The sequence below is a fragment of the Protomyctophum bolini genome (assembly GCF_963924005.1).
Source record: "Protomyctophum bolini genome assembly, chromosome: 2".
NCBI lineage: Eukaryota > Metazoa > Chordata > Actinopteri > Myctophiformes > Myctophidae > Protomyctophum > Protomyctophum bolini.
The window spans coordinates 29,065,787-29,091,567 of NC_137863.1; the positions used below are offsets into that span (position 1 = coordinate 29,065,787).

The 25,781-nt window shown below is 40.3% G+C and overlaps 6 protein-coding genes across 10 annotated transcripts; 3 read left to right on the plus strand and 3 right to left on the minus strand.

Moving 5' to 3' along the window:
- Window positions 1–3,852: 3,852 nt before the first annotated feature.
- tspo (translocator protein) lies at window positions 3,853–5,743 on the plus strand. Its single transcript, XM_080777054.1, has 4 exons — window positions 3,853–4,057; window positions 4,689–4,863; window positions 4,997–5,135; window positions 5,248–5,743. The coding sequence occupies exons 2-4, from the start codon at window positions 4,691–4,693 to the stop codon at window positions 5,419–5,421; spliced, it is 486 nt and encodes a 161-aa protein (XP_080633180.1). The 5' UTR covers window positions 3,853–4,057; window positions 4,689–4,690; the 3' UTR covers window positions 5,422–5,743.
- A 573-nt stretch (window positions 5,744–6,316) lies between these two features.
- Window positions 6,317–7,585, minus strand: uqcc2 (ubiquinol-cytochrome c reductase complex assembly factor 2). The gene is made up of 4 exons (XM_080777064.1): window positions 7,414–7,585; window positions 6,904–6,978; window positions 6,649–6,715; window positions 6,317–6,497 (listed from the first exon to the last, which is right to left on the minus strand). Exons 1-4 carry the CDS (start codon window positions 7,549–7,551, stop codon window positions 6,382–6,384), a joined length of 396 nt encoding a protein of 131 aa, XP_080633190.1. The 5' UTR covers window positions 7,552–7,585; the 3' UTR covers window positions 6,317–6,381.
- Window positions 7,586–7,649: 64 nt separating this feature from the next.
- On the plus strand, window positions 7,650–10,550 carry tomm6 (translocase of outer mitochondrial membrane 6 homolog (yeast)). 3 transcript variants are annotated; one of them, XR_013964967.1, is made up of 4 exons: window positions 7,650–7,833; window positions 9,108–9,227; window positions 9,551–9,607; window positions 10,412–10,547. XR_013964967.1 is itself a non-coding variant. In XM_080777079.1 (3 exons), the coding sequence occupies exons 1-2, from the start codon at window positions 7,730–7,732 to the stop codon at window positions 9,202–9,204; spliced, it is 201 nt and encodes a 66-aa protein (XP_080633205.1). In that variant the 5' UTR covers window positions 7,650–7,729; the 3' UTR covers window positions 9,205–9,227; window positions 10,412–10,550. The 3 variants fall into 3 exon arrangements, 2 of the variants coding, with proteins under 2 accessions (XP_080633205.1, XP_080633204.1); XM_080777079.1 differs by lacking the exon at window positions 9,551–9,607 and having other exon boundaries at window positions 10,412–10,550; XM_080777078.1 differs by lacking the exon at window positions 10,412–10,547 and having other exon boundaries at window positions 9,551–9,723.
- Window positions 9,560–10,776, plus strand: cUnh1orf74 (chromosome Un C1orf74 homolog). The gene has a single exon (XM_080777000.1). It carries the CDS (start codon window positions 9,862–9,864, stop codon window positions 10,684–10,686), a length of 825 nt encoding a protein of 274 aa, XP_080633126.1. The 5' UTR covers window positions 9,560–9,861; the 3' UTR covers window positions 10,687–10,776.
- Window positions 10,777–13,631: 2,855 nt separating this feature from the next.
- On the minus strand, window positions 13,632–17,142 carry sirt4 (sirtuin 4). Of its 2 annotated transcripts, none has more exons than XM_080776979.1 (4): window positions 16,700–17,142; window positions 15,287–15,771; window positions 14,448–14,742; window positions 13,632–14,185 (listed from the first exon to the last, which is right to left on the minus strand). In XM_080776979.1, exons 2-4 carry the CDS (start codon window positions 15,769–15,771, stop codon window positions 14,042–14,044), a joined length of 924 nt encoding a protein of 307 aa, XP_080633105.1. In that variant the 5' UTR covers window positions 16,700–17,142; the 3' UTR covers window positions 13,632–14,041. The 2 variants fall into 2 exon arrangements, with proteins under 2 accessions (XP_080633105.1, XP_080633104.1); XM_080776978.1 differs by having other exon boundaries at window positions 16,595–17,142.
- Window positions 17,143–17,282: 140 nt separating this feature from the next.
- sxph (saxiphilin) lies at window positions 17,283–25,742 on the minus strand. 2 transcript variants are annotated; one of them, XM_080776840.1, is made up of 17 exons: window positions 25,493–25,742; window positions 25,019–25,182; window positions 24,276–24,375; window positions 23,992–24,168; window positions 23,699–23,861; window positions 23,194–23,258; window positions 22,902–23,059; window positions 22,559–22,745; window positions 21,910–22,058; window positions 20,909–20,999; window positions 20,040–20,087; window positions 19,434–19,616; window positions 18,929–19,076; window positions 18,772–18,854; window positions 18,493–18,677; window positions 18,192–18,378; window positions 17,283–18,065 (listed from the first exon to the last, which is right to left on the minus strand). In XM_080776840.1, exons 1-17 carry the CDS (start codon window positions 25,536–25,538, stop codon window positions 18,022–18,024), a joined length of 2,178 nt encoding a protein of 725 aa, XP_080632966.1. In that variant the 5' UTR covers window positions 25,539–25,742; the 3' UTR covers window positions 17,283–18,021. The 2 variants fall into 2 exon arrangements, with proteins under 2 accessions (XP_080632966.1, XP_080632965.1); XM_080776839.1 differs by having other exon boundaries at window positions 18,488–18,677.
- Between the last annotated feature and the right edge of the window lie 39 nt (window positions 25,743–25,781).

The following is a 25,781-nucleotide window of genomic DNA, read 5'->3' on the forward strand; positions in this document are numbered from 1 at the left end:
ACCTGGGAAAAACTGAATCCATTCTCTTCGGATCAAATAGTAATCTCAAAAAGGCAGATGGCTTCTTGGTTAGAGTTGGTGATGATATTATCACACGGAAGGATCAAATTACCTACCTAGGTTCCATCCTGGAGGCCAATCTTTCCGGTGATAAGATGGCCACCAACGTAATCAAAAAAGTCAATCAAAGAACAAGATTCCTCTACAGGATCTCCTCACTGGTCGACAAAAACACCTTGAAGACCTTAACAGGAGCCCTTGTACAAGGTTTCTTTGACTATGCATCCACCTCCTGGTACCACAGCACCTCAAAGGCCCTTAAAACAAGGCTCCAGACCTCCCAAAACAAACTGGTCAGGCTCCTACTTGGCCTCACCCCCCGAACCCACCTCACCCCTGCCCACTTTGACAGGCTGGGATGGCTTAGGGTCGACGACAGAGTACAGCATCTTGCAATGGGTCTGGTCCACAAGATTAGATACACCACCAAGATACCCATGTACCTGTCTAAATACTTCCTTAATGTAAACGAAGTCCACACCCACAACACCAGAGGGAGTGCAACAAACCATGTACAACCCAGATTCGGCACAAACAAGGGACTAAATTCTTTTCGCTCCTATGCGACCAAAATGTGGAACGCCCTACCAACAGTCATTAAGACATGTGAATCCCTTGGCTCCTTCAAAACTGCTCTCAAAGGGCACCTACGGATGGCTGCAATTCGAAACTGGCCTCTGTAAAAGCTGAATTTGTATCTGGATTGTACTATGTTTTTGTATGGACGTGGTGTTGGGTGCCTGCACATATGCACACATGGCATCAACGCATGGTGTTGTGTGCAGGCGCCCTACACTCTGTCTTTGTACTATGGATTGTACTATGTTTTTGTATGGACGTGGTGTTGGGTGCCTGCACATATGCACACATGGCATCAACGCATGGTGTTGTGTGCAGGCGCCCTACACTCTGTCTTTCGTTTTCTTTTCTTTTATCCCCCTGTTCCCCTCACTGTATATATACTTTTTTCCCTTTTCGCTTCCTATATGATGAATTCCTGTTCTGTTCTTTAACTACATAGAAGTGTCTATTTGTTTGTCTCTAAATGTTTTGATGAATTGAACAATGTGGACCCTGTTGTAAACAAGTGTAAGGCTTAATTGGGTCGTCCACTCACAGTTAACAGTCTTTGTATTGAGTTTGTGCTTGAAATGTACTGTAATTCTGCAAACTGTTAATAAAGATTTCAATCAATCAATCAATCAATCTTAATGACGCAAGGTTCATGTTTTAGATCTCTATCCATGCTAGGCCTATATAACAGTTTGCAGAATTACAGTACATTTCAAGCACAACTCAATAAAGCATTACACTTGTTTACAAGAGGGTCTACCTTGTTCAATTCATCAAAACATTTAGAGACATACAAACTTCTATATAGCCAAAGAACAGAACAGGAATTCAACATAAAGGAGGTAAAAAGGGAAAGAAACATGGGGGATTCAGATTTTACGGGGTCCAGTTTCGAATTGCAGCTATAGGTGCCCTTTGAGAGCGGTTTTGAAGGAATCAAGGGATTCGCATGTCTTAATGACTGTTGGTAGGCCGTTCTACATTTTGATGGCGCAAAAATAATTTAGTCCCTTGTTTGTGCAGAATCTGGGCACATGGTTTGTTGCACTCCCTCTGGTGTTGTGGGTGTGGACTTGGACTTATGTGGTAACATTAAGGAAGTATTTAGACAGGTACATGGGTATCTTGTTTTGGGAAGTCTGGAGCCTTGTTCTAATGGCCTTTGAGGTGCTGTGGTACCAAGAGGTGCATGCATAGTCGAAGAAACCTGTTAGGGTCTTCAAGGTTTTTTTTTGTAGACCAGCGAGGTGATCCTGTAAAGGAATCTTGTTCTTTGGTTGATTTTTTTGATTACGTTGGTGGCCATTTTATCACCGGAAAGATCAACCTCCAGGATGAAATCTAAAGATTTTTTTTGACGTTTTTTTGCCTTTATTGATATAGGGTACAGTAACTAGACAGGAAAGGGGGAGAGACACGCGGGCCTCCAGGATGGAATCTATACGTAATTTTATCTTTTCGTGTGATAATATTGTCACCAACTCTAACCAAGAATGTGTGTTGTGCATGATAACGTGATTTGAAGATATGTTCTAAATATATCACACTAATAGTCAGCAGTGCATGGCATACTGTAAACCTTAGGTTTGTTTAAAAATGTAATAACTTGAAGTAGCTATGTTGTTATTTTGCTGGGTGCTCTAAAAGGTCATGTGACGACAAAGTGTAGAACAAGGTTGTTTAAGTATATCGACTGAATCTGGAAAAGTTATGTTGTAATGGCATCATGCTATTATGCCCGTGGATATACAGAGTGAACTTAACAATTATAAATTAATATGATAATACCTTTTATATAATCACCAACATTAAATACCGGTATGTTTATTATTTACAGCTAGGTAGAGTAGTGGGGTTAGATGGAATCCTTGTATTGTACTGCTGCACTTCCCTGTGCCTGTCCTTGCAAACCGTTAATAAAGTATTCAATCAATCAATCAATCAATCAATCAATAGGAGTGTTGAAACGGGTGGAAACCAGGAAAGCAGCCGGCCCAAACTCTGGATGAGTCAGACTGAGCTGATCTCCTGGCTCCAGTGCTCACTGCTCACCACCACATTCATGGGTGATCTAAAGCCCCCTTATGATCAACAGGACCCCAGAGGGTATGAGCAGTTCAATTACCTAAAAATAGATTACTAAAACCAATGTACCAATCAAGGGAGGGGGGGGGGGATCTTCCATAATAATAACTACAATAATATTATTATATAATACGAATATAATCTATGCAAATATGAAGATAATGCAGTGTATGGTAAATAAATATAGTCTGATTCTCCCTTGTCCCATATACAGTATGCGCACAGGGAAGATGCTGATGATACTGATATTTTTAAAGTTTGTTTGGTACCTATATATTTCGACACTATACTTTATTACTGCTTACTACCTTTGTATTATAAATAGGATATCCTAGCTCTGGTCCATAGCCCAGAGCTAAGTATATCCTATCATTATAGGCCTACCTTGTTTATTATTTAGTTATGAATTTATTTATATACATGTGTTTTAAATGAAACAAATTAGCCTAAGATACTATACTATTAGGAGTAGGAGCTCAAGGCTCAACAAAATTATAAAGAAGGCCAGCTCTGTTGTTGGCCTCCGAATGGAGAGCCTGCAGTCAGTCGTGGAGAGGAGGATCAGGGTTAAACTGGACTCCATGCTGGCTAATCCCTCCCACCCCTTCCATGGTGTACTGCGGGATAGGACGAGCACTTTCAGCCGTAGGCTCACACTCCCCCTGATGCGCACGGATGCCACGGAACGTTACAGACTCTCTTTTATGCCAACTGCCATCAGACTACTCAATGCAAATGCATAAGAACTGTCTCATCTCATCTCAGACTAGTCTATAGTAACTACTACAATGTTATGAAGCTGCTTATCATTGGGCTCGACGTGCACGTCATAGTGCACGTGGGGCTATTCAGCCTTTTACGCTAAGCCACGCCTCTTTGAATTTCGCAACGTTTTAATGAAAAAGAATCCTTGGTCTTTGAGAAGAAGATGCACGTGTGCTTTTACGTTTGAAACCAAACGTAGCATAATATATCCTATGCTTTTAATAAATGTGCTAACGAATGATCTGTAAAGATTGTGTTAACTCATAACTGCATACAGACTGTAAGAGGTTAACTGTCTGTCCCCCACTGCATGGTCTTGGCTCAGTCTGGGTTATGTCAGTCATTGTCTTTTTAACGACGGTCGCGTTAATGGGAGTGTCATACTAGGCTCGAACCTTAGAATATACTCTAAAGCTCGAACACACTGCAGCGCTTACAACGATAAGGAAACCTTGTATGAAGTTATGAACCCCCGACACATTTTGCTTATGGTATATGACTTTTGATAGATAAACAAATATTTTGCGCTACCCGGTGATCCTACTTTAAGTTACAACACAAGTGCACGGCTCAGGTAAGATCAGCTGAGAGATAGAACAGCCGTATAGGCTAGCGCACATTTATCATTGACAATAAATATGTAACTTCAGCCGTATTCAATTCATGTATTGTGTCACTTTTTTTCTAAATCGGTATTCGGTATGCTAGTAAAAAGGATATTTTTCTTTTCTAAATCGGTAGTAAAAACAATAATAACAATGGAAATGTATCGGGTCACTTGCAAATAAACTTTGACTGATGGGATGTAGGCCTATATACTGTATTGTTGAAATAAATGTATGCATTGCAATATCACAATGGTGATCATGACCAAATCTATATATAGCCCCATTATTTTACCCTAGAATGTTTTTCGAGATGAAAACAAACAAAAAAGTATAAAGATACATGATTCCACATTTAAGAAAGATATAGTTAATTTGATCTAATTCAGAATGTAATGTGCTGCTGGGGACCAATAAAAACAGGCAGTCACAAAATAAAATGTGTATCTGGGCTGACACTAATTTTGGGCACTTACTGTAATGACATGCCCAAAATTATATAGTGTACAGTAGGTCTATATCGTTTTTAACTATTATTTCTTTAAGTGGTTGGTTAACAGTTTACTGACTAGCTACAACGTCTGTGTGTCTTTTCTCTAGAAATGTGGCTGTCAATGCTGGGACTGTCAGTGCTGCCGCATCTTGGAGGGCTATATGGGGGCTATGTCACACGCCATGAAGTCAAGACCTGGTACCCTACTCTTCAGAAGCCTTGGTGGCGCCCACCAAATGCAGCATTCGGAGTAGCATGGACATGTCTCTATACAGGCATGGGGTCAGTATGCTAATTTATTATGCATGCAAATTGCAATCATATCTCGTTTACTTTTTACACCCATCAGTTTGAGACCAGTGAAGTCTTGCTGATTAAATCTTCAACACATTTTGAACTTGTGACTGTCATACAGATATGCTTCCTATCTTGTGTGGAAAGAACTTGGAGGTTTCACTGAGGATGCATTGCTACCCATGGGACTTTATGCGCTGCAACTTGCCCTGAATTGGGCCTGGACTCCCATCTTCTTTGGTGCACACAAGCTCAAACTGGTAACTTTAAACATAAAAATAAAAACATGCCAGGACTTGTTTTGTACAGTAACAAATGTATAACATATTTTGTGTGCATGTGTTCAGTAAACCTTTACCTGTCATCTTTTAGGCGCTCATTGAAATCATGTTTCTCACTGGAACTGTTGGAGCTACCATGGTGACCTGGTATTCCATAAGCCGTACTGCTACTCTGCTCATGGCACCCTACCTGTCATGGCTGTGTCTAGCTACCTCTCTTAACTACTGCATATGGAGAGACAACCCTGAAAAAAAAGAAGAGTAGTAGGCAACACTTTGTTTTAACAAGCTCTAGGTCAGAATAACCATCAAAACTATGAAGTAACATTATAGGTAGTAACAAAAACAGTGTTTCAGGATACCCATGAAGCCAACTTCATGAGGTAGTCACCTGAAAAGGCTGAAATGCACTTTCAGACTTGAAGGAGATTCCACATATGCGGAGCAGTTAAGTTGACTGCTTTTCTATCAAATAAGTTACCCATACCACAGCCTGGAGGTGACTAGTAATGTCTTGACACCCAATCATTTAACGTTTGTATTGAATAAATTCTGCAAGTTATATTGGTTGAATACATTTTAGCCTTTTGTCCACACATAATGTAGTAATGTGTCATCTTTTTGGTATAAACCTCTTGGAATCAAGACTCGGCCTGGGCACCAGTTTGACCATTTGAATTGAGACCTCTTCAAAAAGTTCTACATGGAATAAATTCAGCTGTTTTTTTGTGAGGAGTGCTGACATTGGGACTGTTGTTTTTTTTAAGTATAAAGTTACAAGACAAAAGTGTTGGATATTTAAAATCACTAACATAACAAATCTGTAACCTACTTATATTCACCTACTGTACACTTGTAACCACCGTACTCTGACAGTCACATATGTTGTGTTACCCGCTTAGATCAACATCATAGGAAGAGAGGTTTTGGGTTGCACACAGCAAGAATTGATTTTAACCCTTTTTTATTTTCTACATCACAAATCAATGACTGACGTTTCGGCTTCATCAGTGCATACGACTTGAAAAGAAACACACTTCAGGAAACGTTTCCATCCATCCACCTTCCCTAACTTAACTTTTCTTCTATACGTTACTTCATCCTGAAAACCTCCTTAAGAGAAACACAAGGCGTGTAATGTAAGAAATAAGACCCAAGCTCGTGAAACCAAGATATAGGAATAATCTTTTATTTCTAAACATGCAGAATGACAGGGGGAGGGGTGCTATTTCTCAGGCTTCTCAGCCTTCTCAGGACCATCTTCTGGTGACTTGGAGGAGAATCGATCTATTAATGTCTTCCACAAGCCTTTCTTTTCATCATCCATCTGCTGCAAACTCCCTGTAAAAAGATAAAATCTAAATAAGCTAGGAATTGTCTTCAGAATTGTTGATTGTTAATACATTTACCGGTACATGAATATTTGCCTGTGTGCAGTGCAAAGTAATTGAAATTCTACTAAATCCGATATAGTTATCTCCATAGTCCATACCTGACAAAAGCAATCGACATTCTTCCACTGTCACTCCAGTAAAACTTGTGTCCTTCACACGGGGAAACTGAGCATGTTAAAAAGAAAGAAGATATATTTTAAACTATACGGAACTGACTTTTTGTCTTTTAATTTACTTGACGAAGCAGCATTAATACAACAAATTAGCAAATAATTTATATCAAGTCATAAAAGTAATGACCAGTTGACCACCATAACAGCACTCATGCAATGTAGCCTATATCTTAAACTTACTCGTTCTTTGTATACATTGCTGTTGATACAGGCCAAACTGTCATATATTTGGTCACATTTGTCAGGATCTGTGATCTGAAAAATAAATATAAATCACAGGGACATTGGAAGAAAAGCCATATCACACAAACAGACACAAATTATGTAAATTTCTGACAGTCAAATTCTTTCATTGTATGAAAAAAGTGTATTAATTGCCGGACACTATAATATATAAATTGCCACTTAAATGGATGTACACATCGCATATCCATTATTTTTCTAGACGTAGTGCACCATTATGACATTAATCTGAATGATAAGCTTGGCTGAGAAAATGACAACTTGACTTGCCAAAAGGTATCCTGGTTAATTAATTAAATACGTCCTAAGGAGGACTAGTACACTAAACAGTGACAGCAAGGTCGATAGCGTTCTGTTCATCCTCTTGGCTAATGCTAACTGCAGGTAACATTCACTGTTGAACTAGATAGCCCAACATAAACAGTGTCGTCAGCTATCATACAATACCTGTGTATTTTCACCCTCGCGAAAAGCATGAGCAACCTTCTGTCGGAGAAACGTTCCTAAATCTCGACCTTTCTTTGATTCATCCCTTGGCCATTCCTCGCAGAGTTTCAAGAACCGACGATACCTTGTAGCAGACATGATTTGTTATTGAACACAGACGGTATCGCGTTTTTGGTGTAACTCATTACGTTTGAGCTTTATGGCTCCCCGTACTTGTGCTACACCCAAATCGACCCGGGTTGTACAAGGTGTTCTTCTGCTCCGCGTGGTTCCGTGTCACACAGTCACACTCACATACCAGTCGCATTAAAGAAAGATGAGTGGAGCGGCTGTGAAGAAGGGTTCTTCGCGACCACCTGGTGTGGTAGGATGGATCACGTCTGCTTGCCAATTCGCAGCAGACAGAAATGATTTTAGAAGGTGAGTGAAACTGAAAACAGGAACATTTCTTGGATGTCCTCCTACAGCTCCCATAGCTAATGCTAACAACGCCATGACCAAGCTTTCTCTGCCCTTGCTTCTGCTCTCAAGCTCGTCTAGAGTCACATACGGTAGTTAGTTAGCCCCTCTCGGAACCCTCCGTAAAGCTTTTCTGAAATGTGGATGTGGGTCTCAAAAATGTCAGAAACTTCAGTAGAATTGGGTTCTGCTTGTAGGGCTAATAATTAGTATAATTACATTCATTCACGTTACATTCTCTCTCTCTCTCTCTCTCAATGCAAAGCAGCTTATTGGCTAGCCCCTCTCGGAACCCTACATAAAGCTTTTATGGCAAAGGCTACTTATTGGCATGAGAACGTACGTTTACATTGCCAAAGCAGAAGTGGAACAAGACGATCAAAAATAAAACAATGTATTTACAAATAAGTATTGGACATATATTTGAATTAAATGAAAATGTAAACAGCTGTGTTACATGAACACTTTGGGTAATGATATCTTGTCAAACTATAAAAAGATTGTTCATTTTCTGTCAGATAGTTATACTTATACAATATACATCCATATAGCCTATAGGAGACTTAGCTTTATACTTTTGGCCTGCCTGTTTTGCGCTGGCGTGACCTCCGGGTGGTGCAGTGGCTCACACGCACAGTACAGTATAGCCCCTCTCGGAACCCCCTGGGTCCAGCTGTTTCTATCCGCAAAGTGTTTGTTCACCGTAGACATGTTATGAGCTACTTTTTGACAAATTTCAAGAAATTCTGTGCAGCCGTGCAGGTGATTTTTCTTTTTAATTGTTTGAGTTTGGATGCGCTCTTTCAAACACGGAATTTCCTTGCTGCTTCATGTGCAATTTCAAAACGGGTGATATGCAGCTCTGTTGAGTGATTTCCAACGAGCGCTTCCAAACTCAAAATACACAACACCTATCACCTGCACAGTGACAGAATGTATTGACAAAGTAGCTCATAACATGTCTACTACGTGGAACGTGGATTTATTTATGAAACAAACACTTTGCAGATAGAATAATTCAAGCTTTTCGTGAGTTTAACGTTGTGTAATACAATCATATAGGACTTTTCTGTTTGGAGACTTTGGTATAGGCTGTTAATGGTCAGTGTTGCAACTCCAGATTCAACACATAAAAAAATAATCTAGTGTTGCAAATTGCAGCTAGAATTGGGTAATGCTCTACTTGCGCCTTGCGAGTGAATTATGTAATTATTATTCATTTTTTTTATTTACAGGAACCTACTGGTCAACTTGGGTTTATTTGCAGCTGGTGTTTGGGTTGCAAGAAATCTGTCCGATTTTGATCTGATGACTCCACAGCCTGTGGCATAAAACAACCAAGACAACAGCACAAGGTAGGAACCAAAGGGATGCATTGTTTTGTGTGTTATCTCTGCTGATATCAAAGAAAAGCATAGCTAATTTTTCACTGCCAAAATGATTGATTAAATTGGGAGGTATTTTATTAGGTATTTATTTGACTTGCTAGCTAGTACCGTAGTGCGCTAAGATTTTTGCTAAACACAATAACGGAATGAGTCACTATGACTTGAAGAGCATGTACTTGGCATGGCAGTGCCACCCTCAGATCGCTCTCTGACCAGTGTGTTTTGTAAATACCTCAAACCAATAAGAACCTTTAAGCCTATATATTAAAACATCAATATTCTCTCTTTAGGTGTCATGGACCCAAACTGAAGAAGAAAACCACAATAGCAATGCTTAATAACGATGTGTAAACATGATATTATAAACACACTCATTAACAATCGTTTTTCGTGACAGTGACAACATATAAACTGACATTAGTAGTTTGGATTTTTTTCCTTCACATTTAAATACCGTAAATTATTTTTAAAGCTTCTTTTCTCTTGATTGAATTATGTAAACTGCTAGAACTCACACAGAGGAGCATCATTCAGAAACTGAAAATGTAACATTGTGGCACTTTGCAACAAGCGAGCGATCAATGTTTTATCATTTATAATCATGTCATCTCATGAGGTCTATAATCATGTCATGGCTTCTTATGAGGTCTTTTGCGCTGCTGCTCACAAATGTTTATCTGTTAGAAGGAAATCCCTCTCTATTACCCAGAGTGTGGCCTTGGCTATGCAAGTCCTGGCTGTCGACATGGGCTTGAAACCAGCTTTGCTGTATGATAGTAATGGCGCAGATATAGAGCAAGTGCAAGAGTATTTGATCTCACTGCAGTCTGTCCAGCTTGTGTCCAAATCTCTTCTCACAATGTCTCTAAGTGGTAATGCCCTCATCATTAATCCAACAATAGTAATGTCAAATCTAGAACAGTTATTTAATATAAACAATAATGTCATTGTGATTAATGTCTGCCATTCACTGGAAAACCCTCGCATCATTGACCCTGTAAATAAGGATTTGAGAAATATGCTACAAGAACTGTTAATTATGTTAAGGCAGTTTGTGCAACAAGCTGAAGTAAAAAAAACGCTTTATATTGAGGAAGAATCAAATGATTGGAACTTGTGCTCTCTCTTTGGGATTCTATTGGGATATCCAGCAACCTACTGGTTCGACCAGAAGAGAAGTTTTGAGAACTGCCTGGCAATGACCCCATTGATGGTGACGAGAGCTTCAGCGACATGGAAGGCGTGCCGTGGAGAACATACATTTCTGCTGTATTCCTTCAGCATTCCAATAGTTCTGCACAAAGACACTCAGTGCATTGTGGACGGCTGGAACCTTCGACTTAAAGAGAGATTTCTGCAGCAAACTGTCTTTAGTGATCTTAATGTTTGCCAATCTGTGGTCACATTGCCCTCTGTCTGTCTGTGATTCCAACGCAAGTTTAAAACGTTTTCTCTGGAATTGTGTTAGTGTTTAAAGTGTTTACTGTATCACTCAATTAAACTGACTCAAACACAACTTTAATTAGTTGTTTATTTAAAATTAAAGTATATAATTTAATTTGGTTATTTTTTCTTCAAGTACATTTGGACATACCTTAAATGTGCCTTCTGCATTTACCCATCCTAGTATTTAGGAGTAGCCTAGTAAGTGTTATTTTGAACAGAGTCCAGGAAAAAGTTAGGCTGACTGTTCGGCTATAAGTGTCTTGCTTAGAGGCACTTACAGCTATGGCATGAAATAATTCCTTATGATTTGATGCCATAAGATTCCTTCTGATTAATTACTAGTAGAGTACAAAGAACATATAGCAGAGGATCAGGGAAAACAAAACAGGTTGATCTTGTCAAATTCAGTAGTGTTCAGTTAATCAATTGTTTGATTGGGGGAGGGGGCAATCACACAAGTGTTTGGTCAAACCATGTGACTTCCATTGGAAAAGCATTGGGGCGGCCATGAAACAGGCAGAACACAGAACATTAGATATCTGTGTGTACGAAACCCAATGCTGTGGGAAAACTTAAATCACGCCATTAACATGGTGGGGTATTGTTCCAGAGTTTGGGGAAAGCAAAAGGGAAGGCCCAGTCATATGGAGCCATTTCAGGGCCAAAAGTTTTGATCATTTATTAAAAACATTTGACGAAAAAACATTTAAATTGAAGTGGAAAAATAAGAATTGAAACCGAAAGTCTCACATTTGTATCTTGAACTTTGAAAAATAAAAAAACGTATTCAAAAGTTTTTTTCAGTTCAAATGTATTTTTGATTTGAATCTAAATATATTTAGATTTTTGAGTAAATTATTTTTCAGTTTCAGATCTTATTTTTACGGATTCAAATCATATTTTTACGGATTCAAATCTTTTTTTTTCGGCTTCAGATTTTATTTATTTTTTCGCCTCTAACTTTTTTCACTTTCAGGTCGAAAACTTTTACGTCTTGTTTTGGCCCTGAAGTTGCCTGGGGGCGCGGCCTCAACCGAGAGGGGCGTGGAATCCTGATTGACAGGTCCCCCCCTGTGTAGAGTGTAGAGGCCTCTACTCTCTGTGTTGCTCCATGCCACCCAGCGTTGGGCAGAGGCCTCTACTCTGTGTTGCACCATAATGCCACCCAGCGTTGGGCAGAGGCCTCTACTCTGTGTTGCACCATGATGCCACCCAGCGTTGGGCAGAGGCCTCTACTCTGTGTTGCACCATGATGCCACCCAGCGTTGGGCAGAGGCCTCTACTCTGTGTTGCACCATGATGCCACCCAGCGTTGGGCAGAGGCCTCTACTCTGTGTTGCACCATGATGCCACCCAGCGTTGGGCAGAGGCCTCTACTCTGTGTTGCACCATGATGCCACCCAGCGTTGGGCAGAGGCCTCTACTCTGTGTTGGGCAGAGTCTACACAGGGGGGGGACCTGTCAATCAGGATTCCACGCCCCTCTCGGGTAGAGGCCTCTGCCCAACGCTGGGTGGCATCATGGTGCAACACAGAGTAGAGGCCTCTGCCCAACGCTGGGTGGCATCATGGTGCAACACAGAGTAGAGGCCTCTGCCCAACGCTGGGTGGCATCATGGTGCAACACAGAGTAGAGGCCTCTGCCCAACGCTGGGTGGCATCATGGTGCAACACAGAGTAGAGGCCTCTGCCCAACGCTGGGTGGCATGGAGCAACACAGAGAGTAGAGGCCTCTACACTCTACACAGGGGGGGACCTGTCAATCAGGATTCCACGCCCCTCTCGGTTGAGGCCGCGCCCCCAGGCAACTTCAGGGCCAAAACAAGACGTAAAAGCTTTCGACCTGAAAGTGAAAAAAGTTAGAGGCGAAAAAATAAATAAAATCTGAAGCCGAAAAAAAAAGATTTGAATCCGTAAAAATATGATTTGAATCCGTAAAAATAAGATCTGAAACTGAAAAATAATAATTTACTCAAAAATCTAAATATATTTAGATTCAAATCAAAAATACATTTGAACTGAAAAAAACTTTTGAATACGTTTTTTTATTTTTCAAAGTTCAAGATACAAATGTGAGACTTTCGGTTTCAATTCTTATTTTTCCACTTCAATTTAAATGTTTTTTCGTCAACTGTTTTTAATAAATGATCAAAACTTTTGGCCCTGAAATGGCTCCATACTGTCACCCTTTAGGTCCAAGGCATGTTTTGGGAACTGAAATGGTGTTTTGTGGATGACCCAAGTAACCTGGGGGCAGGAAGTGGAGAAGATCAAATGAAATATGGATCTAGGCCATTTAAGTCTTTAAAAACAAAGTAAAATCTATTTGATATCTCACTGGTCGCAAGCCAATGCAGTTGGGCCAAAATGGCGATAATGTGCTCTTCTTTATTTGTGCCAGTTAAAAGTCTAGCAGCTGAGTTTTGTACCATCAACAGACTAGAGAGTTAATAAAAGCATGGGTCGGTGTGTTAAAACTGCTGCTTAAAGTTTGCTATTGTGACTGAAGGATAAAAACGACTACGGTGCACTTGTGCAACCAATGAACGTAGTTACACAGCACAGATTTGTGCCCAAAATGGATTAGGTTAGGTGATGGAATTTGGTGGGCCAAAAATGATGACTTCAGTTTTGTTATTGTTTAGCCAGAGAAAGTTTGTAGCCGTCCAATGTAATGACTTAAATTATCCAAGGCAATTAAAATGATATTAACCCCACTACATATATACATGACATTTATATTTACTTAAATCATTATAAAGTATAGTCAATTCAATAACTGCTCCTGATGTCATAGTTTGTTGAATTTATAAATCCACCTCATTCTGTTCACATCCTGATTTGGGATTCAGCTGAGAGGGCAAACGCAAAAAAAACTTCTGAAAAAGTGCCAAAGTGAAGCATATATAAAGAAAACAAAAGACCCTTAAAGGATACCTCACGTGATAGGTGCTGGGGAGGATGAACAGTTACCAAGTTCTGCCATTTAAATTCCAATTAAACCAAGCTCATTTCCCCAAAGTCATCATTGGATAGAAACTGCAGTTTTAAATGATTAGTGTATTTATTTTTTCATCTCAAACATAGATGAAATTGGAACAACGCAACATTGTAAAACATATTAATTAAAAGTTAAATCAAGTTGATAACATGGCTATCTACTTGACTTTGAGGTATCATTGACAGTCTGGAGCGATGAACTGATTAGAAGCATCCATCCATCTTCAACCGCTAGTCGGGTCGCGGGGACAACAGCTCCACCAGAGAGCTCCAGACGTCCCTCTCCATGGGAAGCAATACTGTCCAAAATGTTACTCTGACTTTAAGTCAGAGAGGCTAAATGATTGATAGCACTTCACCACAGCGGGCACTCACTTTCAGTTCTGCCAGATGGTCCGCCCTCGTGACCCCAATGTTCAAAATGGCAATTGGGATTTTTGTATCATTAGCTGCCAGTAAGAATCTGTATCCTGAATAAACCTTTGGAAAGACAGAGAGCATCATAGTTAATCATGAATTGTATTGTTTTCATTCCATTCAAGTTATTTACAATGTCCAGACTCCAGAGACGAATGACCTTAAACAATGCCTCTACATTTAACCAGGTTTTTTCTAAAGTGAGATGTTCATCAAAATTAAAACGGAAGTACATTAGGTGAAAATATTAACGACATTAATCGTATGTGGCAATAAATACATCACAGTTAATCAAAGACATTGCTAACATCTCAGTAAACCCTACCTGCACTGAGGACCCTGCAACGAGCACTGCGTCTGATTCTTCCAATCTTTCATGCACAAACTGCACCGTTGCCTTGTTTACAGTGTCTCCGAAAAATGTAACTTGGGGCTTCAGTATGCCTCCGCAGTCCTTACAGGAAGGAACTCTGAAGTGGAGGACATGCTCATCCTCCAAGAAAACATCACCGTCTGGAGCTACGCCCCCTGCCTGTGCTGTCCAACCAGGGTTCAGTGCTGTAAATCTCCTCTGGAGCGCCTCCCTTGGTGAGATCACACCACATCCCAGACACATTACCCTAAGGGGGACATGCATACAATTAATTTTATTTTGTGTATAATTTGTTATCCTGCAGCTCTTATGACTACCGTACATTTATTTGGCTTTTTATGAGTCTCAGGTGGAAGGTGCATTATCAGATTTGTTTGAGGTTCTATGTTGCATCCTTACCAGTCACAAAAAGTGTACTCCTGATAAAAAACTGCTTATCAAGGTGGAAACCTTGACACTGTGTTACAAAATGGAAACGATCTTTTCTGAATGTAGGGTTGGAATTGTCGATTACAACTAGCAAATGATTGATACACTATGGGTGCTGTAGAAAAACTCCACATAATGCAAATGCATTTATTGCATTATGTGGAGTTTAATTTCTGCTGTAGTCATGATGGAACCAACGAGGGATTGTAGGACATTATTTTCTCCAGTAAATATACTAGCTATGCCAGGCTAGTATTTGTGTGATGGTTAGTCTCAGTGCTAACCAATTAATTATCTGTGGTGCGACTAGACTTCTAACCGAATCACTGTTGTGTGTAAGTAAGAAGACAATGCAGCCATACCTGTGTGTACACCCATGAAGTTCAGTGAGCCGTTTTTGTCCTGCTTTAGAATGAAGGGCATCTACATTCTGAGTGACAAGCCAGTGCAACTTTCCCCTTTCCTCCCATTTCTGCAGTGACTTGTGTGCAGAGTTCGGCTGGTGGGAGGAGAACTGTGGCCACCCCATGTAGTTCCTTGCCCAGTAGCGCTGACGAGATTTAGCACTACGAATAAATTCAATATGCTCCATGGGTCGTCGATCAGTGCGGGCATACAGTCCAACTCCCTCTGAGCGATAATCAGGAATTCCAGACTCTGTCGACATACCTGCACCAGTCATAACAAAGAGTTTTGTGGCACGGGATACAAAGGTTTGCAGCCGTTCGAGGGTATGTGCATCAATGGTGCTGCTGGCAGGCACAAAGCTCAACAGTCTTACAGGAACTGCGGCTGAACCTTTTCCTGGTGCTGTACAAAGCACAGAGGGCCTCCATGGCAGTCGCATCTATGTCAAGACAACAATATGTGGGTGTCATCCCAAATGGGGGGATATACACACACACACACACACACACACACACACACACACACACACACACACACACAGGCTATAAACACACACGACTAGGTCTACCACTTTTATTTGATAAGGTTTCTCCATTACAGGTACTCTATGAGAAATGGCATGTCAAGGTATGTGACATGCCATTTCTGACATTTTTTGAAAATGTCAGAAATGTCGTAAATGTCACTACGAGAGTCTAAATCTTAGGCTATATTTGGCTGATGTAATGACATGATTAATATTATGAATATAATATATCATGAATAGCCTACAATCATACTGTACATTACACAACGTAGCCTATATAGCCTACTGTGTATACAAATATTTACATGTATTATACGTATCGTTCACACTGCAGTGATGTTTGTGAAGGCAAGACTTATGCCTAGCTCTTGTCGAGTCCTTAAGGCTATGGACTAGCCTACATCTACGAGAGTACATTTTAGGCTAGCTATAACCGGACCAGAGCTAGCATTAGCCCAAATGTACACTACTAAATACATGAACTGCTTCTGCATATATTTCCATTGCAGTTCAATTTGTAATTATCTCAAAACAATGTTTTAGAGACTACACGTACTACAGTGGATCTTTATATAACCTTGACAGCAACACAACATATTAGTAACGTTATATTTAGCAAGCTAGAACCCTAAAAGTAAATAAATGTTTCAAGAGTCACAAGGAACTAACGTTACAGCGCACAGTTCAAAGCCACACGTCGCCAAAAGCTAACTATCTGGATGAATTGTAATGGTACCTTGTCACAACACCGTACTGACGTAGCTAATTCTATAACATATCAGAAGGTAAATATGACAGAATGACATGGCCACTGCCAAGCTTTATAAAGTAATGCATTTACCACACTGAAAAAGGACGCCTTCAAGCAACGGTGAGAAGAACCGGATGTGTCGCATTTTTGTGTAACACCAGTCAAGTCAAGGAGAAAGGAAAAGGAGGAAAAGCCTGGCGACCTGGAGGCGCCCGTGCAAGGTTATCTATGGTTATTTTACTGTGTGGACGTAAAAGTCACGGTTATGTACTATATGTAGCTGCTGTAGCCGGGACCGGGCATCGAATCACATACGTTATATAATATAGCCTATATATGTATTGATTTAAATGTATGTAAATATGTATGCCAAGTAATAAGTAGGCTAAATAAACTATTTTTGTAAGGACGTTTTTTTGGATAGGTTAGCCTCTTCTGAATAATTTTAAACAATATAATGTTCTGATGAATTGAGAATGGTGGACCTGTTGTAAACAAGTGCATAGCCTACTGTGAAATAAAAAAATCAATCAAATAGTAGGCCTATAGAAGGAGCAATTCCCTTATATTAGCAAAAACAGCAAGCCAAAGATTGAAGACGACTTGAGACAAGCCAGTGGTTGAAGACTTCAAACCTTTGAAATTACAAATGCAAACTTTAGTTGTCAACATATTGATTGATTTGTCATTTATTTATTTCCATGTGTTCTTGAAGCACAGCAGTTGGCATAATGTGTTATTGCTTGCTGTAAACCATCGGTTTGTGACTATAGTCAAATATTTCAATTGCTGAGTTTTTAATCACTGACATGGTGAATCAAGGCAAAGAGTCATTGGCCCGATTTCCCAAAGGGAAAATTTCAGAATGGTAGACCTGAGGCCTACCATACCAGGCCTGAGGCCTACCATTGCATGGCACATCTATGCACGGAATGTCTGTTCACAGGCTTCTGTGTGCGGACTAGAGGGCATCTGAGCATGTTCTTATCTACACCATACCACTTACACCATGTGTCCTTTGGGAAACTGGGCCTTTGAACGTTGAATGTTAAAAAATAAAATAAAACTTAATCCCAGTAGTACATTTGTTTTGAGAGTTGCTAAAGGCCTTTTCACCTATTTGTCATGGCCTTCAACAATTCGATCAGTGTTTGTAAATTCTTAGAGTTTTATATTGTAGGCTTGTAGAAGCTGCATGACATTTCATTTCAAGCTTTGGTGCACATAGTGCACACCACACACACAGTCAGCAACACATAGAGTCAGGATTACTATGGCAACTGGATGATGTAGAGAAGAGTGGGTTGGCAGGAGGCAAGCTGCGAGAATGAGTAATTCCAGACACTCAGGAAGAAAAGAAACATCCTTGTTTACCGATATTGCATACATGGGGGTTTTCTTCTTTTTGTCCATTAGAATATGCTGCACACATCCTGATCACAAAACTCCAAGATATCTGTTGCAGGGAAGATATTAAGTAGTCAATTAATTAGGGTTTAATTAATAACGCATTAATTGGGCATAGTTCATATAAGTGATAGCCTATGTGTAACAATAATGCACATGTAGACTACAATCATACCAGAATGTGTGCAGTTGAAGACTGTTTCAGCATGTCTGTAAAACTCCTCCCCAAGGATAGCGCGATAATCCATGTGACTGGTGTGCACAAGACACTGGGTCGCATCTTTGAATAACAGATCACTTTCTCCATATTGCATGGACTGAAAGAGCTTGAATTCTGTGTCTGGGTTGGCTGACAGAGTTTCCTATAAATTAAAACACAGTTATTGCACTGCAAATGAAGTTTGCTGTCTTTGAGATGTGTATATGACAATCTAAATTTATGTTATAATAAAGTATGTTTAAAGTAACAACCTGACCTGTGACTTCATGAGAAAGTCATATACTCGCGCTGTAAGAACTGGCCGTGTCATGACGATGTTTGGAGGGATGACTCCTAAATTACAGTTCTTCCACTCTGATAAAGAGGCACGTCGACCATCCCCACACAACAACTCAAAGTCTGATGACAGCCAACTGTCTGCCCAGCCAGTCGAACTCAAACCTGGAGAACAAAAGGCAATGCATGATGTGGCAGAACACTGGGACGCAGATAAATATAATCATTAGCATGTATGCATGCAAGTTGAATAACCCACTGAGAATGTTGGTCTCTAAATTGTGCTGCTCAAGGAAGGCTATGTCTCCGTAGCTTTTGCCACTGGTGTCTCCAACCAGGCACCTACAATCAATACATATAACATTTATAAAGTATTTTCCACAACAGCCAACTTTCAAATACATTCTCTGACATACCTCAGTGCCCCCATGTTGCCATAGTAGCGTTCATTGTGGTTATCAGCACAGCGTTTGGTTGCAGCCTCTCCTGTACCACCCATGCACACTTTACAGAGATTCCCCTGGGAGCCAGGAAGACAGCCCTTCCAGAATACATCACTGTACACTAAACAAAGACATAACAAATCACCACACTCCCTTTTCTGGCATTTAGCCACCACCGTTGACAGAAAATACAAGGGTCAAAGCAATGTGATATAGTCAGAGTATGAATATGTATGTAACAAACATTCTAGTCTGTATATGAAGTGTAATAGAGAAGTGTTGAATGAAATGCAGTTCATGAAGTTAAAGCACTTTAGCAACTTAGTGTTACTATTTTGGGCATTCAAGGATTTAGATGTAGATGGGCTATTTCCATGCATCAGTTACTATGCTACAAATTATAAGATAGACCTTAAGCATCAATGAGGTGTCCTATGTAGGATTGTCTATGAAACAACTCAACATGAAACCTCAGTACCTTGGTTTGGATCACAGGGGGAGCTGCTGTTATGATCCATGCTTAAATGATGTGTGTAGGGCAGCAGCCAGCCTGCAGGACTGTACATGTGTCCATGACAGGAGCGACGGCCCCCAAGGTTCCCAAAAAATACGTTTCTGCTAGATCGTTTCACAACCGCCACGCCGACCACTGACGGCAACACTGAAAGAACACACTGATTGATACAAAGTATAAAATTCGGAAGAGTTTGGGCGAATTGAACATTCATTCAATTCAACAATAAAAACAATAGATTTGTCACTTTATTTATGTGTATGTATATATATATATATATTTATGTGTATGTATGTATGTATGTGTATATATATATATATATATATATACACACACACACACACACACACACACACACATATACATACATATACATACGTATACATACATACATACTGTACATACATACATACACATACATTTTCAAATGATCAAAGAAAATAAAAACATCACTATTTGATTTATCAAAAAGTAAATTAACATTAATTGAATAATCACTAAGACGATAATCGATAGTTAAAGTCCTAGTCCTGTTGAAAGCTGGGTAATAATTTCTTCATCTCATCTTACCATCTGTCTCTAAGTGGGTCATTCCATCAGCAGGAACACAGTTCTCACCTATAGGAGAGTCAAAGCAAACAGCCCAATATTTTTAATTGTATTGACCAGTTACACCCTAGTGTCAATATAGCAGATCTACAATAGCAGATCTACAAGCTAACAGTCACAACGTGCCGCAAGAGGACATTGTGTTTAGGATTGATTTTAAAATTATTTTACTTCTATAAAGCTCTCAATGGTCTCGCACCTTCCTACCTACATGACTGCCTGCCTAAATATGTCCCAAACCGCCCCCTAAGGTCTTCCACTGCTGGCCTGCTCGCTTTGCCTAAAAAAATGGCAACTAAAAAATACGGGGAAGCAGCTTTTTGCTTCTACGGGCCGTCGGCATGGAACAAGCTCCCACTGTACCTTCGTCAGGCAGCCTCTGTAGACATTTTTAAAGCTCAGCTCAAGACCCACTTCTACAACATTGCTTTTAATTGATCTTTTATTTTTTTGTTATTCATGTCCTCACTGTATTGCATTACTGCTTGTTTTTTAATGTCGTTGCCTTACTTTTCTTTTATTCTCCATTGTTCTGTAAAGCACTTTGAGCTGCATTTCATGTCATGAAAGGTGCTATACAAATAAAGTTTTATTATTATTATTGTAGGTCAGTTATTTAGAGCCCTGGGGAACACTGGTCAATGAAGTATATAGTGTTTAAATGGTTAATAAAGATGGCATCAACCAGAGAATCTGAACTTCTGTGTTATAGTAGCCAAAGTATACTGTATGAGTTTATGAGGATTTGTACTCCACTGAACGACCGTGTCCCGTAGGGCAAAGTATAAATTAGGCCTCAGAATTCCATACAGTGTGATGTATGGTCTCACCATAATACTCCGTCACCACTGGGACAAGGCCACATTTCCCGGCCATGAAAGCATGAGTAGCATCCAGCGAGACAGCATCCACCTCATCTCTCTGTGGCAAATTGTGAGGTGTGTAGAATCAGTGATACTAGTAGCCCAAAGAGCAGTCCAACCTTTTACTGATAACAGATGGTATATTAATAATTTGTTAACAGTACAGAAGTTATTAATCATTATATAGTTATATTAATAACTTATAAGACATGGCGATATATCAACACTATGTAAATAGGACACTTGCAATTGTGAGATGATTGATGGAAACCCATGTTGAAAAACAAAAATTCAAAATAAAACCAAAAGACAGTTCAATTATCCAGTGATGTTTAAAGGTTACCACATGAACCCTAGCAAAAAGGAAAAAAAGGAGGTAGGGTACTAGCAGAGGTCAGCTTGTGATGGAACTTTGTCTACATTTTATTTTTGCCATGGATATATTTAATGTTGTTGCCTTGCTTTTCTTTTATTCTCCATTTTTCTGTAAAGCACTTTGAGCTGCATTTCATGTCATGAAAGGTGCTATACAAATAAAGTTTTATTATTATTATTATATAAAATTATTGGTCATTGACAGAAACAATTAAGCCCAGCCCTAAATGTATACTAGTGGACTCCGAATGTGCAATAGTTTCTACTGTCTATGTGCTACACATTTTACATCAATAGTATTTCTGCATTAATTAAATCAGTGTTTTGGTTGTTGAACCTATTCTGAAAAAAAGCCTAGAGATTGGAAAGTCAGCCACTGTATACTGGCTGGATACAGGCATCAATGCAGCATGCTCCAAGTCAATTCCATATATATATATGTACACACGCGCGCGCACACGGTGCGCGCACGTGCGTGTGTGTGTGTGTGTGATTATCAAATACTTGCCATGGACTCTTGATGACCCCGGTCAACAACGTACAGTATATGTTGTATAATGGGTATACAGGGTTTAAGTGGGTAAACTACTCACCTTTATCTTCTCCACACAGTCACTCATAGCGACTGCTCTAACACACACTAAGGGGTCTGACTTTATATTGAGGGCCCATTGCTCACATTTCTTCTGCTCTGCATGGCTAATGCAACACCAACGGACAACGCTGTCCTCCAATGAGCTACCTACACGCACGCACGCACGGTCGCACGCACGCACGCACGCACGCACGCGCACACGCACACACGCACACACGCACACACGCACACACGCACACACGCGCACACACACACACACACACACACACACACACACACACACACACACACACACACACACACACACACACACACACGTTCAGTGAGGTCAAAGGTGCTCCTCAGTGCACAGGTCATGTAGGTTATTGTGGGCCAGCAATGTTCGGAATTCGCCAATCAGGATGGAATATGAAAAATCAGATAACAGTCTTGATAACTTGACTATAGAGATAATGTGTACTGTTTTGCGTGATGTTTGGACACAATTGGCAGGAGTATACTTTTATATATATATATATATATATATATATTTCTTTTTTTACAAAACCACAGACAGACGGACGGACAGGGTGCAAAACATAGTCTCGGCCATGCCTTTCGGCCTGGCAGAGACAATTCAAAACAAACACACCAATGTTGATAAGCACCTTCATGCCCAAGGCCTTTGAGGAGCGCTACATAATCCAGCCCCAGCACCTGACTGACATCCTTATCATCTGTGAGAATGGCCAATTTATCTGTTGCATCCTTGAAGAGTAGGTCATTTTCCTCATAAAACGTCGAGTTAAAGAGTTGGAAACGCAGCCTCTCTCGTCCCCGTTGGCCAAACAACATCTACCACACATGAAAAGGGCAGTGAACAAAACAAAGCAATGGCGGGCAAGAGAAGGAGCACAGCAATGTTATATATCAATGAAGTCAGCGTGGACGTGTCTCTGGATTTGTTGGCCGGGTTAAAAACAATGTTTTAAAATATACAATTATATCTACCTGCACTGTCGTCAGGAATTTGCGAGCCATCTTGCGATAGTTCAGTCTTGTGACCATGCCTCCTCCTGGACCACGACCCAAATTGCAACGTTTGTAGTCACTGAGAGGAGCATGTGAGCCGTCGGCACACAGTAATCTGAACTCTTCTCTCTCACTCTCTGTGACCAGAAAGAACAGTTATGAGCCAATGGCGGAAGGGTCAAAAGAAGTTTGAAGGAATTTGTTATGAAAATTGGCTTGTTAAATCAAATACAGAGAAAGTCACATGCACATGGGAAAGAGTCAGATTTACCTTCAATACTCTCAAGGGCTAAATGATCTACAAATGCAACATCCCCTGCTCCAGACTTGAGACATCTATTACAGGCAGAGGAAAATAAATAGAAAAAGCAGACAGTTACTGATGTTGCACATTTAGAAAGCCATACATTTAAGTTATTCATGCTTTAGGACAGTGGTTCCCAAAGTGTGCTGAGGTACACTGGTGTGTTCTGTGTTGTGAGTCAAGCGCAGATGTTTCTAGGGATTTCGTGACAACCACACATTATATAAATTCTGTATATTATACAACTATACATAACGTTATTGTTGAATTACTACTACTTTTAATTACTAATTTCCCAATACAGCAGCAAATTCTATACCCAAAAAAACATATTTCAACCTGTCATCGTTATTTTGGTCATGTCAAAACCTTGTAGATATTTGCCTTTATTTTTTGACTTGCCCATTTGTGTGCATTGGACAAATTATAAAAAGTTAGAAAACCACTGCTTAGGGCAACTGCCAAGTCCAACCTGAGCGCCCCCTGTGAGTTGTAGAAGGGTTCACTGTGGGACGTCTCACAGTGGTAGTTACGCTGTCGAATGTATGACTTCTGGCCTTGACACAAGGCACACAAGGCTGGTGCCATGGCCGAAGCCCCAGGCACACAGCTAGCACTGAAAAAGGTACCGACATCTACAGTAAAAGTAAAACATAACACATTTAATGACCCAGATGACAAAAATGCTATTATTTTTCAGTCTAATAAAGATAAAGTAGACTCCATCCTAGTCTCGTGTAATGTCTTATACTTAATATACTGTGCCTTGGCTCAAGGGCCGCTCCTTTTCCCAGGTCAAATAGTTACGAGACAGCAGGAAGCCTAGAGGCAGACTCCAGCCAGCTGTCCATCGTGCTCCACTGTGACAACTTTTGTGGCCTTTTAGAGAGCGTATATCCATGGTGGCATTTGTCACCACTGCTACAGCCAGAATACAACCTCCTACACACACACACACACACACACACACACACACACACACACACACACACAGTTACACTGTTACTGGTGAAATATCTCAAGGTTCCAGAACATGAACATGAACTTACCTTCACTATAGATCTCCTTGGCGATGGCAATGAGGCCAAACTGCTTCACAGCAGAATAAACCTCTCCAGCATCCAGTGTCACTATATCAGCACGGTTAGCCTGAAAGATATAATCTGCAGTGAAGGCCATTTTCCCCAATCTGACAGTAAGAATAATATCCACACACTCGTTCTCAGATAACGTAATTCAATATCGCTCAATCTTCATCAGCAATTTAAAATCTAAATCCCTGATGGTGTGCCGAGAGTAAGATTGAAACATCAGTGGCACAGCAATAAACGAGTGAAACCGAGAACCAGTGTGCAGATTTTATTTTTTTACTTAACTTTTGATTGTCGTCTGTCAAGCATATGGATTAGATTATCTAATCTACTTTCCAGCAAGAGACACCGGTCTGTCAAGCCATTGGGGCAGTTTATTTCACCCCTCTACAACAAGCCCCCCACCCTTCACTGGCCCCAAGGCACAAGGGAGTCCAAATGTATGCTGTTGTGAAGAAGAATGTATAGCGGACTAGGACCACTTCCTCACGCCACCTGAACAGTCCCCCCCCCCCCCCCAGAGGCAGTGAGGCTTATGAGCAAGGCTGCAATAAATTCCATTAAAGAGCTTTCAAAAAGAAATCTGAAGAATTATCTGCAAGAACTTCAATCATGTCAATAATAATAATGTCATACACTGCCAGCTGGGAACTTAGCTGAAAACAATAGTGCCAAAGTTTGTCATGTGAAAATGGTCTCACCCTGATTTTATCGATGCAGTCAGCAGTGCTGTAGGCACGTACACAGGACAGCCTGGCAAAGGCTGCCACAGCAGCTGGAGGCAACACAGCCACCAGGGCTTTGGCCATTTCAGCACATTTCTTCTGTTCTGGTTCCGACACTGTACACCACCGCATCTTCTTTCCTGTTTTGCAAGGAATGTCTCCAACTGAACGATATTTCACTATAAAACTCTAAACTTTCATGTATATACTGTGTATTTTTGGATAGGGCACTGGAAAAAGGTTAACATGTGAACAGACTAGAGGTTATAAGCCAAATAAACTGAAACTGCTTTGCATACATGCTGGCAGATTTGTACATACGGTAGTTTTATAACGTACCGTATTTAATTAAAGCTCACAACACAGGAAAGTGTTTATATCTTGAGCATTACATTTTCAATACTACCAGTATTGCCAGCTGAACGAACAAGCCAGAATAATCACACTTACCCAAACAGCCATAGAGAAATATGAGACAGAGAAAAACTGTTCGCATTTTTCCCTCTTTTTCGGTTCAACAGATGTCTTTAAAAATGTACCCTACACTTGACATAATCCAGCAAACCAAATTCCATGAGGATTAGACGCGAGGGGCAGTGATAGCGAGGTAAATATAAAGTCTTGTGCAAGAGGAGCTCTTCTGGAAAAAAGTGACTTTTGTTACACACATGGAAAATATTTAAGACCATCTGTCATGTGGACTGCCCACATCCAAACAGGTTTGTCGTTTTAAAGGGCA

Excerpts from the sequence above, each read along its gene's own strand:
- tspo (XM_080777054.1), top strand. The coding sequence starts at position 4,691 with ATGTGGCTGTCAATGCTGGGACTGTCAGTGCTGCCGCATCTTGGAGGG. Across the intron at positions 4,864-4,996 it reads TGTCTCTATACAGGCATGGG|ATATGCTTCCTATCTTGTGT; the intron begins GTCAGTATGCTA and ends ACTGTCATACAG. Across the intron at positions 5,136-5,247 it reads GTGCACACAAGCTCAAACTG|GCGCTCATTGAAATCATGTT; the intron begins GTAACTTTAAAC and ends GTCATCTTTTAG.
- uqcc2 (XM_080777064.1), bottom strand. The coding sequence starts at position 7,551 with ATGTCTGCTACAAGGTATCGTCGGTTCTTGAAACTCTGCGAGGAATGG. Across the intron at positions 6,979-7,413 it reads GCGAGGGTGAAAATACACAG|ATCACAGATCCTGACAAATG; the intron begins GTATTGTATGAT and ends TTTATTTTTCAG. Across the intron at positions 6,716-6,903 it reads GCAATGTATACAAAGAACGA|TTTCCCCGTGTGAAGGACAC; the intron begins GTAAGTTTAAGA and ends TAACATGCTCAG.
- tomm6 (XM_080777079.1), top strand. The coding sequence starts at position 7,730 with ATGAGTGGAGCGGCTGTGAAGAAGGGTTCTTCGCGACCACCTGGTGTG. Across the intron at positions 7,834-9,107 it reads GACAGAAATGATTTTAGAAG|GAACCTACTGGTCAACTTGG; the intron begins GTGAGTGAAACT and ends TTTTATTTACAG.
- cUnh1orf74 (XM_080777000.1), top strand. The coding sequence starts at position 9,862 with ATGTCATCTCATGAGGTCTATAATCATGTCATGGCTTCTTATGAGGTC.
- sirt4 (XM_080776979.1), bottom strand. The coding sequence starts at position 15,771 with ATGCGACTGCCATGGAGGCCCTCTGTGCTTTGTACAGCACCAGGAAAA. Across the intron at positions 14,743-15,286 it reads CTTCATGGGTGTACACACAG|GGTAATGTGTCTGGGATGTG; the intron begins GTATGGCTGCAT and ends TGTCCCCCTTAG. Across the intron at positions 14,186-14,447 it reads TTGCAGGGTCCTCAGTGCAG|GTTTATTCAGGATACAGATT; the intron begins GTAGGGTTTACT and ends GTCTTTCCAAAG.
- sxph (XM_080776839.1), bottom strand. The coding sequence starts at position 25,538 with ATGCGAACAGTTTTTCTCTGTCTCATATTTCTCTATGGCTGTTTGG. Across the intron at positions 20,088-20,908 it reads AGTGGTGACGGAGTATTATG|GTGAGAACTGTGTTCCTGCT; the intron begins GTGAGACCATAC and ends ACTCTCCTATAG. Across the intron at positions 18,855-18,928 it reads GGCAACATGGGGGCACTGAG|GTGCCTGGTTGGAGACACCA; the intron begins GTATGTCAGAGA and ends TATTGATTGTAG.